The 20390-nt window shown below is 39.0% G+C and overlaps 2 protein-coding genes across 5 annotated transcripts in view; both read right to left on the reverse strand.

Moving 5' to 3' along the window:
- LOC134749941 (retinol dehydrogenase 12-like) overlaps positions 1-20390 on the reverse strand; it is a 463382-nt gene that overhangs the window by 258380 nt on the left and 184612 nt on the right. The window lies entirely within an intron of this gene.
- Positions 1-20390, reverse strand: part of LOC134749944 (alpha-tocopherol transfer protein-like) — a 214942-nt gene that overhangs the window by 193891 nt on the left and 661 nt on the right. For all 4 annotated transcript variants that reach the window (XR_010128529.1, XM_063684974.1, XM_063684975.1 and 1 more), the window contains exon 2: positions 16970-17094. Coding sequence is in view for 3 of the 4 variants with exons in the window: in XM_063684974.1 (XP_063541044.1) it covers positions 16970-17094 (125 nt within the window). In the remaining variant the exon portion in view is untranslated. The remainder of the gene's footprint in view (positions 1-16969; positions 17095-20390) is intronic.

The following is a 20390-nucleotide window of genomic DNA, read 5'->3' on the forward strand; positions in this document are numbered from 1 at the left end:
GTCCGAAATGTAAACGCGTAATTTTAGCAAGTTGTGTTTGCCTATAATTGGGTGAATACTCTGGTATGATTTTTGTGTTCATTACTTAAGTCCATTTGTATCTGTATTACACCTGTTGGCAAACCTTAATAATAAATAATACAAGTTTATTTATCTGTACTAAATATTATATTTACGCATATTGTTTTATAATTAAAGCGTTCGATTGTATGGCGGTGGCTAGTTTCGTATGAGTATGAGTCTTAAGACGAAAGGGGACGACAAGCCTCGAAACCGGTTTTCCATACAAACGTCCCATTTTTTAATGCGATGATTTCAATATTTTTACACAATTTGATGTATTTTAAACATAGCTATGCCCGACCGTTGGATTTTTTTCGATTTTTTAATTATTATAAGAGTTAGGAGCGAAAAACAGGTTACATACAAAATTTTAAAAGCTCCTAAGCCCAACCCTTATAATAAAGCGAGGTTTAGACTAGCAAGAACTTGCATGCAATTTACGTTACATTGCCGACTACTAAGGTAAACTGCATTAAAAATGTTTATCAGATACCGCAATGTAATGAAAATTGCATGCAAGTTCTTGCTAGTCTAAACCTCGTTTAAAGTTAAAATCGAAAAAAAAAAACAAAGGGTTGGGCATAGCTATGATTAAAATACATCAAATTGTAAAAAAAAAAACCATAATGTCAATATCCAGGGAGGAAAATGAGAACTAAGTTTGTATAGAGAATCGATCGTCCCCTATCCTCTTAGCGCCACTTGCACTAACCCGGGGTAAAGCGGTTAAACCGTTAACCCAGTGTCAAATTGTACTGGTAACAGTGGTAACTATGGTAACTCCAGGTTTAACCGGTTACCCCGGGTTAGTGGGATGGTGCAAGCGGTAAATTACTTAGGTATATTATAAATTGCAGGTTTATTAAGTACCTAGGTAACTTGCTTTTGCATCTGCATTCCTAAACCTTATACACAAAAACATAAATTGTGCCATTTTCAACCAAAAGGGTACTTATTGTCGCTTGTCAGTAAGGCGCTATTTCTATATAGCTTCAATAAGAAAAAAAAACCTTATCGACAAGCGACAATGTGGTACCTTTTGGTTGAAAACGTCACAATTATAATTGATTATATCAATGTTGTATTACACGTACATCTAGGAAAACCGGTACGATGTTTATGGTTTATGTATTTATATACTTTGTATCCAGTGGCATGTAATAATGTACGATAAATAATTATAGTAATCTTCACGGTAAGCAATATTAGCTGCACAGTTAAGTACGCTCTTTCCTGAAGGTTTGAAAATCGTATATGATTCACGCCAATGTCAATCTGTCAATCTATCAATCAATCATCGGACGGCTAAGGAATGGAATGCGCTCCCGCCATCTGTATTCATACATATATACATACATATAATCACGCCTATTTTCCGGAGGGGTAGGCAGAGACCACGGATTTCCACTTGCTACGATCCTGACATACCTCTTTCGCTTCCTTCACTTTCATAACATTCCTCATACACGCTCGCCGGTTTAGGGTGCTCTTGACCTGGCCTTTCTTCAGGATTTCCCCGATCTGATCAGAGAAAGTCCGCCGAGGTCTGCCCCTTCCAACTCCCGTTTCTACCTCTCCCTTATACACTCTCTTTGTTAGCCTTCTTTCACTCATTCTTTCCACGTGTCCAAACCATCTCAACATACCTTTCTCAATTTTTGTCACTACATCTTCGCTCAGTCCACACTTTTCCCTTATCACACTGTTCCTAATTCTATCTTGTAATCTCACACCACACACACTTCTCAACGCTCTCATTTCCACTGCATTCACTTGGCTCTGATGCCTCTTCTGCCATACCCAACTTTCGCTGCCATACATAAGTGTAGGCACCAGCACCCCTCTATGCACAGCCAACCGTGCCTTTTGCGACACCTTCTGGCTGCTCATAAAAGCGTTAAGTGCCCCATTCACGCGATTTCCAGCACTCACTCTCCTTTCAATATCTTTATCATGCTTACCGTTCCAAGAAAAAAAAGGTAATCATAGGGGGAGACTTTAACGTAAATATTCTAGCTAAAGATAAACATGCGTCAACACTTACAGACTTCATGTTAGAGCATAACTTCTCTCAAAAAGTAAATCAGCCAACGCGAGTCACAAAAAATAGTTCTACGTGTATTGATTTGATTTTTACCAATTTTACCGACGCACATTTATGCGTAAATGTTCTCGACCTAGGCTTTTCCGACCACAGAGGAATAGCCTTAGAATTGACATGTCAACTAAGGAAAATACGCCCGTTTTGGAAAATAAGTAAACGGGTTTTTAGTAAACAAAACATAGATAAATTTAAAGAACACTTGAAAAAAATAAATTGGCTAGAGTTGTTAAAAAGTCGCGAAGACGTTAATTATAATTATAATATGTTCATAAACAAACTTAAACACATTCTTGATATTAGTATTCCGCTGCAGCAATTAAAATTATATACAAAAAAAAAATGGTTGTCGAAGGGTTTCCTGCAAAAATAAAAGATTGTTACGATTATTGACAACTCAATGCAATCATCCAGTCATAATAAAGCATTACAAACAATACGAAAAAACATTAAAAAACGCAATAATAAAATCTAAAAAGCTTCAATACATTAAAGAAATGCAAAACTCCGATAATATAACTAAATCAATGTGGAAGATCATAAAAGAACGCACAAATAAATCAGCGAGCAAACCGGTACGTAACTTACAAATTAAAATCCACAATAATCTTACGTCTTGTCCTAAACAGATAGCGAATGCATTCAATGAGTTTTTTGCAGCGGTGGGGCGCATAGAACCGCCGGCCCCCGCACCGCCCGGCCGACCGGTCATGGAATCTCCCGTAAACAGTTTCTACCTTCGACCAGTAGATATAAATGAAGTTCGATCTATTTTAAAGAACCTAAAAAGTAAACACAGCTGTGGAATAGACGAATTGCCTCCTATATTGTTAAAACAATGCGCTGATGAACTCGCGATTCCATTTTGTCTCCTTATAAATCAGTCTTTTTCACTTGGAGTATTCCCGGATCTCTTAAAAACGGCCAAAATTAAACCAATTCATAAAAAAGATAGTACGGTAGAACTTAATAACTACAGACCAATCGCGCTATTACCCTCATCGTCAAAAATATTTGAAACCGCTATGAGTAAACGATTATATGATTACTGCGAAAAAAACTTAATCCTTAACGATAGTCAAAACGGTTTTCGGAAAAATCGTTCAACGGTCTTAGCTATGTACAAGTTTATGCAGCATGCTATTGACGTTATAAACAATAAACAATACGCGATCGGAATTCTACTCGATATGACGAAAGCGTACGACCGTGTCCAGTATAATATCTTATTACATAAATTATATGGGATAGGTGTTAGGGGTATTCCGCGTAATTGGTTTAGATCGTACCTTGAAAATCGTCAGCAATGCATAGAAATACAAAACTACGATCAAAATAATGGCGAAATAAATTACACACATTCGGATTTAAAATTCATGAAACATTCCATACCTCAAGGAAGCTCAATAGGATGTCTCCTGTTTTTAATATATATAAACGACGTTCCAAAAGCTATACAGCAGACGTGTACTTTATTTGCCGACGATATCTCCATCCTCACCTCGTGTACAGACGACTATAATATAACACAAGACTTAAGCACTTTATTAACAAACGTAGTTGACTGGTTATCGGATCACAATTTGGAAGTAAACTTTTCAAAAACAAAAATCTTACAGTTTAGACCTTATCAAAAAACCCCCCTTAACATAGATTTCACCTTCAATAATATAAAATTAGAATGTGTTGATACCGCTCCTCTTCTAGGGTTTGAAATTGACTGCAATGTTAATTGGAAAGCGCATGTAGCAAAAATAAAAACGAAATTGTCCCAGTTCACGTATGCCTTATGCGAATTAAAAAAAGCATGCGACCTCAACACCGCCTTAACTGCTTACTATTCCTACGCCCATGCTTGGCTTACCTATGGTGTCATTTTATGGGGGAATAGCACAGATGTAGAAAGCCTATTCATATTACAAAAAAAATGTGTTCGAATCTTGGCTAACATACATATACCGGAAAGTAGTAAGCCCCACTTCATCGATCTAAAAATACTTACCTTAACATCAATATACATTTTGGAAACATGTAAGTTTGTAAAAAAATACCCTCAATTTTATACCAAACATTCAGACATACCCCGACGCTACGCCAGCAGGTTTGAAAATAAGTTGGTGCAGGTTATCCCCTCGAAACTAAAACTACATTCAAAAAGTCCTAACTCGATGGCAATAAAAATATTCAATAAAATTAGTAACGAAATAAAAAACACCAAGTCCGACAATGAATTCTTTAAAAAATTAGCAGAACACCTGATTAAAAAGCCTATTACACATTAAATGAATTTTTTCACGACCAATAATTATAATTAATAAAGTACCCATTATAACCTTGTACAAAAACCTCGTTCTCCTCTTGAATAAACTGTTTGCTGTGCCCTACAGGGTGTCATGTTGTACACGATTCTATGTTACGAGTAGGTTAAGATACAATGTGATATGCAATAAAGATTATGAGTATGAGTATGAGTATGAATAATGTTCCCAGATACACAAACTCTTTCACTTGTTCTACTCTTTCTTAATCTGTATTCCCTGATCAATATGACCTCGGTCTCTTTAAAACAAGAGTGAATAGGCTGTTACTGAACCGGTGAGCTCCATCTTAGGCCCTGTCTTCACTTTCCATCAGGTGTGACTAGGGCCAATCTCCGATCAGTTTATAATAATAAAAAAAAATCAATATCATTTATTGATTGATTGATTGATTGTCTGCCTTGTATGCGGCATCGTAGCTCACGAACGGCTGGACCGATTTCGATAAGTTTTTTTTTTACGTGAAAGCTTTTTCTTTCTTTGGTTACTTAGCTATGTTTGTGTGGTATTTAGGCTAGGAATTGATATTGAAACACGGAGCTCACGTTAACAGTTTAATCTATAATTACAGACTAACTCAGGGTAGGTGGTAGAAATCCCAACTACCGACAACATCTACCATAATCCCTCCACCAATAGTTTCAAAAATAACAGTTACCGAAAACGAAAAAACTAAGTCTTATAAGTAGCGTTCTTATTTCTAGTGGATCGCACAACCCGTCCCTCAGCAGGCTCGGGTGGTGCGGGTACCGGTCCGCTCGTGGCGCTTTTCGCGGGCAAGGCGCCGGGCTCTTCGCCCCCTTGTGCCCGGGGCAATTGGCCCTCAGGGCGGCCATCAATGACCTCCTTGTCAAACTGAGCACTTTCCTCTATTACTGCAGGAGCAGGGGTCTGTGATGATGCAGGTTGGCCATCCTCTGGGAGTGAACAGAATGAATCGTTTCCATTGAGTCCTTCGAGCTCGGAGTCACTGTCATCTTCGTCTCCGTATAGGCTCAAATCGTCCACGTCAAATGCAAGCGGTGCTCCTTTGTATGCCAACAGCTGATCGATGTGTTTTTTTATTGTTATGTTTAATTCCGGCACAAATACCTCGTATATTCTTGACCCCAGTTCCTTAATAATAATCCCTTTTCTCCACTCATGTTTATTTCCATTTGAAAATATGTGTTTCACTAATACGGTATCATTTATATTAAAATTACATTTACGTATTCCACCATAATGTTTACTGTGTAAGATCTGTTTCGCGCACACATTAGACAGCGGATTAGGCGCTGCGGGTGAGGACGACACCGCGGCTTCGGCGACGGCGCATGCGCTGGCTGCGGGCGGCGACGTGCGCAGCAGGTCGAGCCGGCAGCGCAGCGTGCGACCCAGCATCAATTGGGCGGGCGCGTAACCGGTCGTGCAATGCACTGAGTTTCTGTAGTCGAATAAAAATTTGTTAAGTTTCCGCGTTATCTCTTGCTGGCTATTATTCTGCTGCATTATTATTTTAACGGCCCGTTTTACAGTTTTTACCGTATTTTCTGCCTGGCCATTTGATGCTGGATGGTATGGCGCGATAGTAACATGTTGCATGCCGTTTAACTTACAATAATCTTCAAATTGCCTCGAACAAAAATTACTAGCGTTATCGGTAACTAAGGTTCGCACTAAACCGTACCTACTAAAAATTTCGCATAATTTATCTATAATGGCGCTAGTATTTGTAACCGTTAACAAAAAGCATTCCACCCATTTTGAGTGGGCATCAACCGCAACTAAAAACTGTTTCGCTTGCCACGAAAACAAATCCAAATGCACGCGCTCCCAAGGCCGGGCCGGGTAGGGCCATGGTGCTAGCGGAGCGCGGGGAGGATCACTGCGTAATGCAACACAAATACTACATGTACCTATTTTGTCCTCAATATCCCTATCTATATGTGGCCACCACATTCGCGCTCGGGCTTCCGCTTTAGTCTTCACGATTCCGAAATGGGAGCTATGCAATTCTGACAGTATTTGTTCTCTGTATACCGAAGGAATTACGACCTTATGGCCTCTTAAAATGCAACCCTTTTCTAATGACAGCTCTAAACGACAAGCGAAATATGGTTTTAAATCTACATATGGCATTTTAGCGGGCCAGCCGTTTATTATGTAATCTTTTACCTTATTCAGAATTGCATCGTTCGCGGTTTCCTTTTGAATGTCAACGACACTAAGCGGCATTAAAATCGAGTCCGATATAAAATTGATGTACATGGCTTTATCATGTTCGTTTTGGGGTTCGAGGTTTTCCTGCGGGGCACAACGGACTGAACGGGACAAAAAATCGGCTACATTGTGTTCTCCCTTAACATATTCTATATTAAAGTTATATGCCGATAAGAACAATGCATACCGTTGCAAACGGTTTGCCGCTAGTTCCGGTACGCCCTTTTTGCTACCAAAAATTGACAAGAGCGGTTTGTGATCCGTGCGCAAGGTAAATGGAACCAATCTACCATATAAATAATGGTGAAATTTCTTGATTGAAAAAACGAGAGCTGCGGCCTCTTTCTGAACCTGAGCATAGTTACGTTCTGCATTAGAAAGCGAACGCGAAGCGTACGCCACTACCCGCTCTGTACCGTCGCGCTGACGCTGCGCTAGCACGCCGGCCAAGCCGCGCGGGCCCGCGTCTGCGGTCACTACGGTAGGCAGGTCGGGGTCGTAGTGCGCCAACACCCGCTCTGAAGCTAATTCGCACTTAATTTTGTTAAAAGCTTCCTGTTGCAATTTGCCCCAATTCCACTTTTCACCTTTTTTTAGTAATAAGTGTAAGGGGTCAAGTATACTTGACGTGTTTGGAACAAAACATCTATAAAATCCAATCATGCCCAAAAAAGACTTGAGTTCGCTTACATTGTTAGGACACTCACAGTTAAGAATAGCATCCACTTTTTTCTCTGATTTATGCAACCCATTTTTATCGATACGGAAACCTAAATATTCCACGGAATCTTTAAATAGTTCGCACTTGTCCTGTTTCAGCCGCAACCCTGCTTCCTGTAATCTACTCAGAACTTCTTCTAAACGTTGTAAATGCGTTTCTCGGTTAGGACCAGTGATTAAAATATCATCAAGAAAAATACACGTTCCCTCTATTCCCGATAATAATTGTTCCATTGTGCGTTGAAATATAAACGGAGCATTTGACAAACCAAAAACTAACCTATTGTAACAAAATAACCCTTTATGTGTGTTTATACACGTTAATCGTTTTGACTCGTCCAGAACTAATTGAGAGTATGCGCGCGATAAGTCCAGTTTAGAGAATTCCACTCCTCCGTGTAGTCGCGCAAACAAATCCTCTATTCTCGGCAATGGATAATTATCTAAGTACAAAACTTTATTAAGTGTGACTGAAAAATCGCCACAAATGCGTATGTTGCCGTCGGGTCGCAGCACAGGAACGATAGGAGTGGCTATGTCAGAATGATCAATTTTTTCCAGTATACCTAACTCCACTAATCGCTGCAACTCCGCCTCCACTTTTGGTTTAAGAGCTAACGGCACCGGACGCGGTTTAAAAAATTTCAATGTACTGTCCGGCTTAATTTTTATGGTTATTTTATATTTGTTAAATTCCCCTAATTCATCTGAAAATAATTTGGCATATTTGTTTTTAAATTGATTTCCCAAATCTGTATTTTGTAAATTATTACAGTAAGCGCTACTTAGTTGTAAGTCAAACGCACATATGAAATTTCGTCCTAACAACACAGGTTTCTTGGATTTATTTACCGTGACAAACATTTTAATCTGTTTAGTGCAACCTTCGTAAGTCACAGGTAACGTAACGCATCCTTTTGGAATAAGCTTACTTTCATTATAGCAATTAAAAACCTCTAGGGACGGCTGTAACTCGTACGTAGCGAAAACATTCATGTACAAAGAGTACGGAAGAATTGAAATGGCACTACCGGTGTCTATCTCACATAAAATGTTTTCGCCCGCTAATGACACCGTTTCGAGCATAGGTTTCTCATTAGTGCATTTTATATTAAAAAGATCGAAACTACCTGTGATGGTGTCGTCGTCATCCGCAGTCAGGAAATGGTTGTTCCTGTATTTCGCCTTACCCGTACACATACGCTTCAAATGACCTTTGACCTTGCATTTAGTGCACGTAAAATTTATAAAACGACACTGATCTTTCGAATGACTTTTATAACCACACACTTCACAACGAGAGTCCAGCATCACCGCAGGTCGCGCCGCTCCGCTGCCGGTCCCGCCGGTCCGCACGGCGTACACGGGCGCCGGCGCCGGCGCGGCGGGCGCGGGCGCGGCCCCGGTGGCGCGCAGCGCCTGGCGCGCACATCGGACGCTTTGCGCCAGTTCCAGCGCCTTGTTGAGCGTCAAAGTCTCCAAGTTCTGAGCGAATAACTTCTCCTTCTCCTTAACATCCTCCAATCCGAGGACGAACCGATCACGAAGCATCGTATCGAGTTCCGTTTTAAACCCACAATGCTCTGCTAAATTACGTACTCGCGTTGCCCATTCGGCTAAATCTTCCCCGGTGCGCTGTTCCGCCTTATAAAACTTATAACGCTCCGCAAACGAACTTTTCTTTGATTCGAAATGAGTGTCAAAATGCTTTATAAGCGTCTTATACTCGACTGTATCGAGCTCCGTCGGGAACAACAAACTCCTTGCAACACGATACGTGTCTTCCGCCAACGACGTCAACAGGATTGCCTTTCGTTTGGCACCAGCTTTATCCGAATCTTCGGTTATATCGTTTGCCGTGCAAAACTGGCCCAAACGACTTTTAAATATCGCCCATTCCTGTGTTCGATGATCGAAAGTGAGACTGCCACCAAACATGTTTCCGTGACTCGCCATATTTGTTTCTTATCGCTGGATTTCTTTTACCTATATCCACAAAACACTAAACACACGCGTGAATTACTAAATCGTCGCCAAACTGTGGTATTTAGGCTAGGAATTGATATTGAAACACGGAGCTCACGTTAACAGTTTAATCTATAATTACAGACTAACTCAGGGTAGGTGGTAGAAATCCCAACTACCGACAACATCTACCATAGTTTGATAAAAATCAATCCAGCGGTTTGAAGAGTATCAGCTATTTTCTAAAACGATGTAAGGCATTTTTGGCATAAAATGGATTTTTTGACATAATGCGTATGCGTTTCTTTTTAATTTTTAATTTTATAATAGGGAGTATTACTGCAATGTTCTGCCACCAGAGTGCAGCACTGGCCTTTTTAGTAAACCATAGAGTAACTTATACATACTGTTAGGTTCCGACATCGCGTTCGCGGTTAATTTTAGTTTTTGTTTTATCTTTATGTCAAATTGTATGTAAATATGAACGCGCCTTATTAGTGGGAGGCTTTTTTTAAAAAAAACTTACGCGCGATGCGCGGGAAAAATGTGACAGATGGCAGAACTGAAGAGGTCATGGAAAAAACAACGGAGGACGTAGACGACGCTGTGATATTTACTTAATTAAAAAGAGATTTGTGATTTATCTTATGCCGGCATTAGCTGTAAACTATATATGGATGGATGGATATTGTGTGAAGCGGAATTGATAATGAAAAACCAATAAACCAAGGATCCTAAAGAGAGTATATAATTTGAACCCGAGCTTTCCCTATAGTTCAGCAAGTGGGGATCGTAAGGCTACTCTGATGTAAATCGCCTAAATCACGTCCACATCCCGGAGAATAACAGGTAAACGGTATTTATTTTGGGATACTTTGTAATGGAGTGTAACGATTCAAGATGATAATGATTCTTAGATATTGGATATTGGGAACAACTAATGGAAAGAAAAGTGATTATAAGACAGACTACTGATTGTTTTGAGTGCTTTTATCAATATAACAGATTGAGGTGCAGGCTTGTACTAGTGTTTTAGTCTGTTAATTGCAAGAAATAGTTTTTTTTTTCCTTACTGCATTTTCTTACATTCCAATCATGCATTATAACTTGTACCTGTCATTGGGACTGTGGAAAAATTGGCAACTAAAATTGTACTTGTTTTGTGTGTTATTTCATTCATTTTGTAGAATTAATAAGTTTTATCTCATGTCAACAATTTCCACACATGACATGCCTGCATGCATAACATTGTCTTATAAAAGATGAAGATAATTTATTTTGGGACAAAGAGTCTTGTTGTCTAACTTGCTCAGTTACAGCAAAAGCAGTTTTGGCTCCACATTTCAATCAGAGGTAAACATATCACAAGGTGCTTTGGTGTTCCCATATTTTAGCAAAAAAACAAAAGGAAAGTAAATTATTGTAACTTCATGATTGACATTATTTGTTGTTATTGCTTAATTAAAACGTGCAATGAGTCAGGTACAAGTTACCCACCCATGTTACAATCTATTTGAGGTACTACCTAGTCTAGCTGATTAAATTTCATACCGTTCAAGCATCCAACATCCAGGTTCACACAGTTGAGATTCTTCTGTTTCATAAAAGATACTTAATATATTATGATAACATATGTACAATGTATGTGTGTGTGTGTGTTACAGATTATTTCTGGTAATGGTACATTACTACAAATTTGTTCTAACACTTCTAACATTGCCAGTTTAAAACCAGTTGTCCGGTGTTGGATTGAGTCTTAAGTTGCCATATTTATTTAAAATTTGATAATGCTGCATTGGCAAGAAAGATGCCATTGAAAATGAATTAAACAAAAGAATAGTCAAGGAAAAGGGTTTGTAATAAATAAGTAAAACATAGTAAGTGACAGCCCCTGACTGAAGAAGTGAACTTTGTATGTTGGTGTTCATGTGAACACTAGTGACTCCCCTGACTGAAGAAGTGATATTTGTATGTTGGTGTTCATGTGAATACTAGTGATTATTATTTGTTTCTTTGTTTATAACTGTCAAAAGGTATTAGTCTTTTGTTTGAAATGTATATGAGTAATATGTTATAGGAATATATGTATATAATGGTTGTATGTATTTATGTAAAAAGAGTAAAAGACTAGAAAGTGCAAAAACAAAATACTAGAGATTAACATATGATTGGAAGTTTCAGGATGGATGACGGAACTGACCAAGGAGGAGGGTCAGTACGTCAAGGATTGGATATTGATGGACTTAGTCGAGGGAAACGGCTAAGACGTCAGTGAGGCCAAGGACTAGGCCATGAACATTCAATCCGGAGTGCATTGGGTTCAAGGATGGAGAATCCGGCACTATTGGATATGGATAAGGATGGACTTAGTCGAAGGGAAGGGCTAAGACATCAGGGAGGCCAAGGACTAGGCCATGAACTTTCAATCCGGAGTGCATTGGGTTCAAGGATGGAGAATCCGGCACTATTGGATATGGATAAGGATGGACTTAGTTGAAGGGAAGGGAGGCCAAGGACTAGGCCATGAACATTCAATCCGGAGTGCATTGGGTTCAAGGATGGAGAACCCGGCACTAATGGATTTGGATAAGGATGGACTTAGTCCAGGGGAAGGGCTAAGACATCAGGGAGGCCAAGGTCTTGGCCATGAATCTAATTTTCAGATAATGCGGAGTCCAACGGGTTCGAGGATGGAGAACCCAGTACTGATGGATATGGATGAGGATTCAAGGAGTAGTCAGTCGCTGCAGTGCCATCAGAGCAACTCAAGTAACAAGGTTCAGGGACTATTGAAGATTATCATGAGGATCTGAAGGAGGATCATCACTACCTAAGAGAATACATTGAGGAATAAGTAAACAATTAGAGACTTGTGCTGTATTAGATTATAAGTATTCTTAACAAAGTCAGGGATCCGGATAAATATAAGTTACCATATAATACCAATGTGATAGAGTTTGATCCGATGACAAAAGTACAGACTGTGTTAGTTTGGTTAACGAGAGTGAAATGTGCCGACATATATGGTTGGAATGATAAATAAGGCTACAGTTGACTGTGCGTTACCCAAACTAAGCGGGGTAGCTAATACTTGGTACCAGAGGTTACATACTCTTTTATTTAATTTGTTAAATCGGTGTAAGATGAAAGATAAGGAAGATGTAGGCAGACTACATTATTTATGGAATTGAGGTTTGGTCAATTAAAGTACAGTAGGTGCACAGGCAGGACAGTGAAAGTGCTCAAGTATTTTAGTACTGTCAATATGGCGAATGTTCGTAGCATTAATATAAATACTACTTCTACATTCAATCACCCTGGGGCTACTTGATCCAGCAATTTTAACTCTAGCATAACTTGCTTCATCTACAAAGAAATAGGTCGCCTCAAATGACAATAAATCTATGGTAAAATACACACTATGTGATTGCTCAGGACATTTGGCAACTGAACTTTTTTTTGTTGGAAATAAAAATACTAATAACATGTGAAAACATACAAACAGCTACTAAAGACAAAAACGTTAAGTTTGCATAGTGACTAGTAACGTGATGACCCAAAAAGAAAAAAAAACATGTCTCATCGATCAGGAAAGGGAGTGCTTCTTTATTAGTTATTACAACAAAAGTTCTAGGAATCCTAATTCTAATAATAAATAAATTATCTGGATAAATTGCCTTTGTAGAGAGGAGTAGTAGAAAAGAGTTTGACGCTTATAGACATCTCTATTGTAAACGCTGAGGTTCAAGGAATCCAGGAAACAAATGAAGTACAAAGTGTACATGATTACATTTCAGCCATTCAACTTAATTAGTGCACTCTTACGGAAAATCGGATATCAATATCACTAAAACACCGAATTAATTTATACAAGAACAAGACCGCTTAAATCTTGTAGTATAAAAGGGCACTAAGATAAACGGTTAATGTATTGTATCTTGTGGCTGGTAACAGTTACTACGAATTTAAAGTAAATACAATGTAGATATACGTGAACGGCTCGCTGCTGGGGTGAAAAAGACAGTCGATATTACCTTGTAGGTACCTGGTAGGTATGTATGAAATTGGAAACGAACGTGGCGCTCTCTTAGTTTGTAACTACCAAATATACTAGCTATACTAGGTACCAAAAAGGGAACCTTATTAATTCAATTCCGTACATTTATTTCATGTAACCAAGACACATATTTTATTAGTAACACTAATAATGATGAGATGAGATGATGTATTAATGAGATCCTTATCCAAGAGTTTACTCCTTTCATCAAATCAGATAACGACCCTGGACGCCTTTAGCGTCGAAGTCGCACGGACATTAAGGCAGCTCAAAATTGGAACAGGTACTTGTACAAACAATAAATAATTTGTATTGTATTGTACTGTATTGTACAGCATAGGAATGGCTTTTCTATTTGGCTTAAAGACCTAGAGTTCACTGACAGTGCCGAGATGGTAATCTATATAGAAGACTCCCAACCAGTTGTATAAAGGCCCTACCGTATGTCACATACTGAACGACAATTATCAAGAGATATGGTTCAGGAAAATGGTCGACAGAGGTATTGTCAGAGAATTCTCGTCTTATGCTGGCCCTAGTGGCCCTATTGTATTAGGACTTGACTGGATCTTGAAAAGAACTATTCACAAGATACTCCGAGAAGCCCAGGTAAAATGTGCAATAGTTTATATAGATATTTTTAGTTCATGTGGATTACTGTGAATCCCAAGTAGGTACTATACCGAAGGTATTTAGAGAGAAGGGGGGGGTCTCATTCTAAATTGAGTAAATGTTATTTCTTTGTCAACAAATAGACTTCCTAGGTTTTGGGGTGAGTACTCAGGGAAACCAGCTTGTTAGTAGGAAGACAGATGTAGGTAATCTCTGAGTTTCCCAAACCGCCTAACCAACCTGAACAACGCTAGTTTCTAGGGCATTTAGGGGATCAGATACCATTTTTTGGGGTCAACAAAAATACGTCGCCTTGTACAAAATATTATCGACTTGTCTCGAGTGGGCTCATCACAAAGCTCCACAAAGCGCGATGGTGAGTAAACCCAAAGTAAACCTTTCCACACGGCTGATGCAGACCGCTTGGGGCTTTTTGTGAAGGACAAGAAAGCTAATAGGTATTTGTTATGGTTAGTCTGATGGATCCACTAAATTTGTGATTATAACAGCTGTAAGGGACACCAAGCCTGGGACAACCGTTCGAGTCATAAGAGAGCACATAAGTTGCTTCGGTTTTCCAGTTCGCCACTCATCACCGATGATTTTTCGGGTTTGACAAGTAAGTCCTTTCGAGAGTTTAAATCATCATTCGGTATGACGCTCATTGTTAAAGCGGTAGCAGCCCCGAGAGCCTAGGGAGAGGTTGAGAGATTCAACAAGACCATTTTGGGACGCGTTGGCTACGTCGATAAAGCTTGGGAGGCACATATCACCGATATACTGGTACGTATACACAACCAAACATAAGACTGCACAAAATAGTCCCTTGGAAACTATTAATAATTAAATAGAGTTAGACATCACTGGAAGAAAGTATATTGGGCTATTATTAATGATACATCCAAAATCCCCAAGTTATCAAATGTTAGGCTCTAGGCGCTGGTGATAAAATTAAAGAGCAGCAATCGAAAGACGTTGTTAATTCAATAAACAGGAAACCATCAAGGCAACATAAAGAGGGTGATTTAGAACGGGCAAAGATATACACATGTTATTTCATAGGTAGGATGGGTAGGGTCTGGAGAGGGAGCGTGCCTCGAATATCAGGAAGAAATTATACCTACTCGAATAGATGGCGCCACACCTGTGGCCTGTACGCTGAGAGCAGATGGCGTAGGCGACACCGTTTGATATTTGACAGTTTTGGCACGTATCGGTGGGGGAGCGTGGGTCAGTCATATGGCGTTCCATGAATAATAATAAAAATCATTTATCCATTATATATATATATATTATTTTTGATGTTTTAAACAATTTCATTTTTGGTTTTGATCCTGTGTCGATGGATGGCGGTGGGTTTCCTGTGACTACAAAATTTACTATGACAATAACCCTCTATGCTATGTATTCTCTTTGATACGGGTAGTGCGACAGGGCCCACACAATGGAAAATCGCAAAAACTCGTGGTGAAGTACCAGAGTACCTACCGTATTATGAAAGTTCTTCCTAACGATAGGTTTCTGATCCGAAGGAACGGTAGGAAGTATCAGGCTATTACATCTATTGACAAAATACAAACGTGTGTGGTGTTTTCTCGAGATTTAGAATCAAATGCATCAAATCATAGCACTACTAAAAGCGAGTAAGCATGTTTGCACATGAAGATAGGTTATTAGCAAAAATACGTTTGCATTTTAGTATCTACTAACTACTATTAATAATACATGTTTGTAACATTTGCAAGATATCATAGACTGCATGTCTTATATGTTATTTTCTATTGTATTTACCTGTTATATAATCGTCGTTATGATTATCGTCTGAAATAGACATCGCTTCTGTTTAATGATAAATTTATATTTTTGTTTTCATTTGTTATAACTTATAAATTGTATGTTGATGTTATGTTGTCATTAGACGCAAAGTTTAATGTTTATAGTATAGTGAATTTGTTTTCATTGATTTCATTATAGGTAGTTTTAGAAAAAGCAATCTAAGCGAAGGGACTCGCTTAAAGAGGATGGCCGATGTGTTTATTGTACTACCTGTCGTATAATCCAATGATTATCGTCTGAAACAGACGTCATGTTTTTGTTCATTGATAATTTATACTTTTGTTTCAGTTGTTTTAACTTATATTGATATTGTTGTCATTAGAAGCAAAGTTCAATGATTATACCTATGTTGAATTTGTCATCGTTGATCTCTAAAAATAGTATTATAGATAGTATTGCGTTGTGCCAGCAATCTAAGCGAAGGGACTCGCTTAAAGAGGATGGCCGAAGCTGTTAGGTTCCGACATCGCGTTCGCGGTTAATTTTAGTTTTTGTTTTATCTTTATGTCAAATTGTATGTAAATATGAACGCGCCTTATTAGTGGGAGGCTTTTTTTAAAAAAAACTTACGCGCGATGCGCGGGAAAAATGTGACAGATGGCAGAACTGAAGAGGTCATGGAAAAAACAACGGAGGACGTAGACGACGCTGTGATATTTACTTAATTAAAAAGAGATTTGTGATTTATCTTATGCCGGCATTAGCTGTAAACTATATATGGATGGATGGATATTGTGTGAAGCGGAATTGATAATGAAAAACCAATAAACCAAGGATCCTAAAGAGAGTATATAATTTGAACCCGAGCTTTCCCTATAATACTGTACCTTGAACAGGTTTTTGACAAGTTTTCAGAGATAATAAAATATGACATTGATGCATCAAGGCGGTTTGCTTACAGAGGACCTACCGGGAAACGCGAATCCGAATTTTCGCTATCTGCCTCTTTATCGCTCGAATATGCAAGAGTGACAGCGATGTTAAATAACGAAGTTTCAAATTTCTTTTTTTGCGATAGACCCTCAGATTGTGGTAGTGGCGCCCCCTACGCAGTTTCGTGTATTCCCTATTATTGTCTTTTCAGAAGAAACTTACCAACGGTCATGAAGAGGAGTTTACAGCCAGGTTCCAGATGGTACTTGGAGGGTTCAGTGTAGTGCAGGCGATGGTAGATCACGTCGTAGCCATCGACGGACTTCTCAGGGAAAAATGAGAACTCTCTGCAAAAAAAATTGACAAAAATGAGCTCCCTGCAAAAAAATTGACATAAATGAGAACTGCATTTTTTTTACAAAAATGTCATTTTCGATACAAGCTTTTATCGCTGACTGTACTTTTCTTTCAATTCTAACGAACCCAAACATGACTAATTGTATTTACTACAGTAGTAGAAACTGTATTTCAAAAACCGGCCAAGTGCGAGTCGGACTCGCGCACCGAGGGTTCCGTACTTTTTAGTATTTGTTGTTATAGCGGCAACAGAAATACATCATCTGTGAAAATTACCACTGTCTAGCTATCACGGCTCATGAGATACAGCCTGGTGACAGACAGACGGACAGATTGACAGCGGAGTCTTAGTAATAGGGTCCCGTTTTTATCCTTTGGGTACGGAACCCTAAAAATCATGTTTCGGCCGAGGGTCGGATTCGTCCAAAGCTAGAGTAAAACGGAACCTTTGGTTTCGGGAAAAATGCGGTTTCGACCGGTCTTTAATGTACGATTCCCACCGGCACCGACCGGCTGAAGTCGGACCGCATTTTAAATATGCCTATACATTATGTATGGCAGAAGCGATGGAGTCCGCCCGGACCGGAGCCGTCCGCGTCTGCGAGCAGCCGACCGGCTTACGGCCAGTGTTGGCTAAAACGTTAATGCAATTAACCATTACAAATTTAACCGTGTGAAATGCGCGCCGACTCCGCCCGTTCGGTGGGAATCGTACTTAAACGTATTAGCGACTTAAATAAAGAAATTGCCGTTCAAAATCAACTTTTTCCATCTAAGATTTAAGAACACTGATTTCAACTTTCACGATTTCTACACATTATTAAATTTCAAAACGGGACTTGATCGCGTATTTAAGTTTTAAGATTTAGCTCCGAAGTTCTTCGATCTTAAAACTTAAATACGCGATTAAGTCCCGTTTTACAATTAACAGATGGCGCCAGCATAGCTTGCCCCGTCAATCCCTAGAATTGTGTCAAATTTTTATTTTTTTAATGCCCTGGATGCCAGCCCTTTAAGCCAAATCTCATAGAAAAAGGGGCAAGCTATGATGGCGCCATCTCTGCAAACCTTTGACAGTTGCCAACCCCATTTTATAAGATTTAAGTACTGTACTATGGATGGTATAGAAAGGATGCCAATCTCTTATGGCAGAATTGTTGCAAAAGTAACCGCTTTCAGCTTTAAATAATAGTTCCTAATCTCTCCGGTGGCGCTAGTTAGGCTCTGGGACATGAGTATAACATGAACCATATAAGGCAACAAATAACCCGACCACATTACGTAGGTTGTTTTTGGTAGTATTTCGGTGTATGGTGGCGCCGCCTAATTACTGTTTTTTGATGGACACTTTTCATACATAGAGATTTGGCTCCTTTATATAGTCTCCATGTACTGTACGTAGATTGTAGAGAGATATCAAAACAATGAAATGATTATAGGACAAGAAAAAGTTCCGATTAGTAGACCTAGAATAACAGTCGCCTTGATATCGGCAGGATGGTTGCATGTCAAGCGACACTTTAAGATAAAATGTAACAATCACAAATAAACAACTACTTTTACAGTCAGATCAAACACTGTAAGATTTTTATAGAAGGAAATAATAGGGAATATCACGCGAAACTCTGCGCAGGTGGCGCCACTACCACAATCTGAGGGTCTATCGGTGGTCTATAGGCATCACGGCTATAAGCTATATAATAAGGGTACACGTTCGGAATAGTTATTTACGATACAAGTGCGGAAAAGAGGAAATTCGAAACGAGTGGCGATAAATTAAAACACGACCGCAGGGAGTGTTTTAAATCGACACGAGTTGCGAATTTCCTATTCGCACGTGTATCGTACAACGTTTTACAGTACATATGGCCCTTTAAACTTTCGACATATGCACGAAAAGTGCTCTTTTACGCACTAGTGCGAGAAAGTAGCACTATGTGTACTGTAAAAGTCTTTACAGATAAAAATAACTATTGATGGTTAATGGATAATGGATGGAAATAATTATCTTCGGGGTTAACTAGAAATATTAGAATACCTGTCTGAGATATTAACTTAATTTACTCTTATGTTAGGAATGTAACCTCGAAATTAACGGTGTATTGTTTGATATAGGAGAAAAAAATCCTTGAATTTGTCAACATGGTCACAGAATAAATAATAGTACTACATATACATAGAAGTTTAACTGTATAACAAAACCCCTGTTTAGGTATCCCGAACGTGCCTAAACGTTGCTAATTGCATCGAGCTCTTTCGAAAGTAGTAATATGGGCGTGGTTACCGCTAGGGTTGGCACCGTGCACCATCCGAAGCGAGTACTGTCACTTATTATTATGTTATGTTTCATAGATTTTGAATTTTACTGCAGTAATAATGCATTCGACTGCAGCAGTATTGCAGCACGACATTACTGCCTCACTGTTGTAAATGTCAAAATCGTTGTCGCTGCCAGGATTTTTGACATTTGCGGAAGTAATGCGGTCGGCAGTAATATCGCAGTCGGCAGCAGTATTGCAGCACGACATTACTGCCTCACTGTTGTAAATGTCAAAATCGTTGTCGCTGCCAGGATTTTTGACATTTGTGGCAGTAGTGCAGTCGGCAGTAATATCGCAGTCGGCAGCAGTATTGCAGCACGACATTACTGCCTCACTGTTGTAAATGTCAAAATTGATGTGACATTTCACTCACATTTCACATTTTAAAAAAAACATTGTTAAAAATTGTGTAACGTTGGAACGCGAGTCCGACTCGCACTTGGCCGGTTTTTTGTTCTTATTTACTGACAATTTGGTTTGACCAACTATTTTAGTATTGTCTTCGGTTACCGCGATAGTTACTCATGAAATAAAACTATGAAAAGTATGTAGTGTATAACTAGCCTTATGAACCGATTTTGCATGTACCTTTAGCATGTACATGAGCCTTAAAGTTTGTAGTCTATGATTGTTCATTATTTTAGTATGTGGGTATTTTTGCACTTTGTAATTTTTCCTCAGTCACCCGTTGACCACGAACGCTGTAAAGGGTTCGAAACGTCGGGATGTATTATAAATTCAATATACGCGATATAATCTGTTTTCAGTTTTATTTCACAACTATTTTAGGTTTAGGGGTATTGATTTACGCACCACACAAGCTGTTTGCTTGTAGTACATACCTACGTCGTCAAGGTTTTAAAAAAACAGAACTGCATTAAAAATAAATTAAATAAACAGAGGGAATGGTACTAAGTGATAATGATAACAATACAGAGCCAGCGCCAGGTTTTTTCTAACAGCTA

Source organism: Cydia strobilella, chromosome 19 (assembly GCF_947568885.1).
Source record: "Cydia strobilella chromosome 19, ilCydStro3.1, whole genome shotgun sequence".
Lineage (NCBI taxonomy): Eukaryota > Metazoa > Arthropoda > Insecta > Lepidoptera > Tortricidae > Cydia > Cydia strobilella.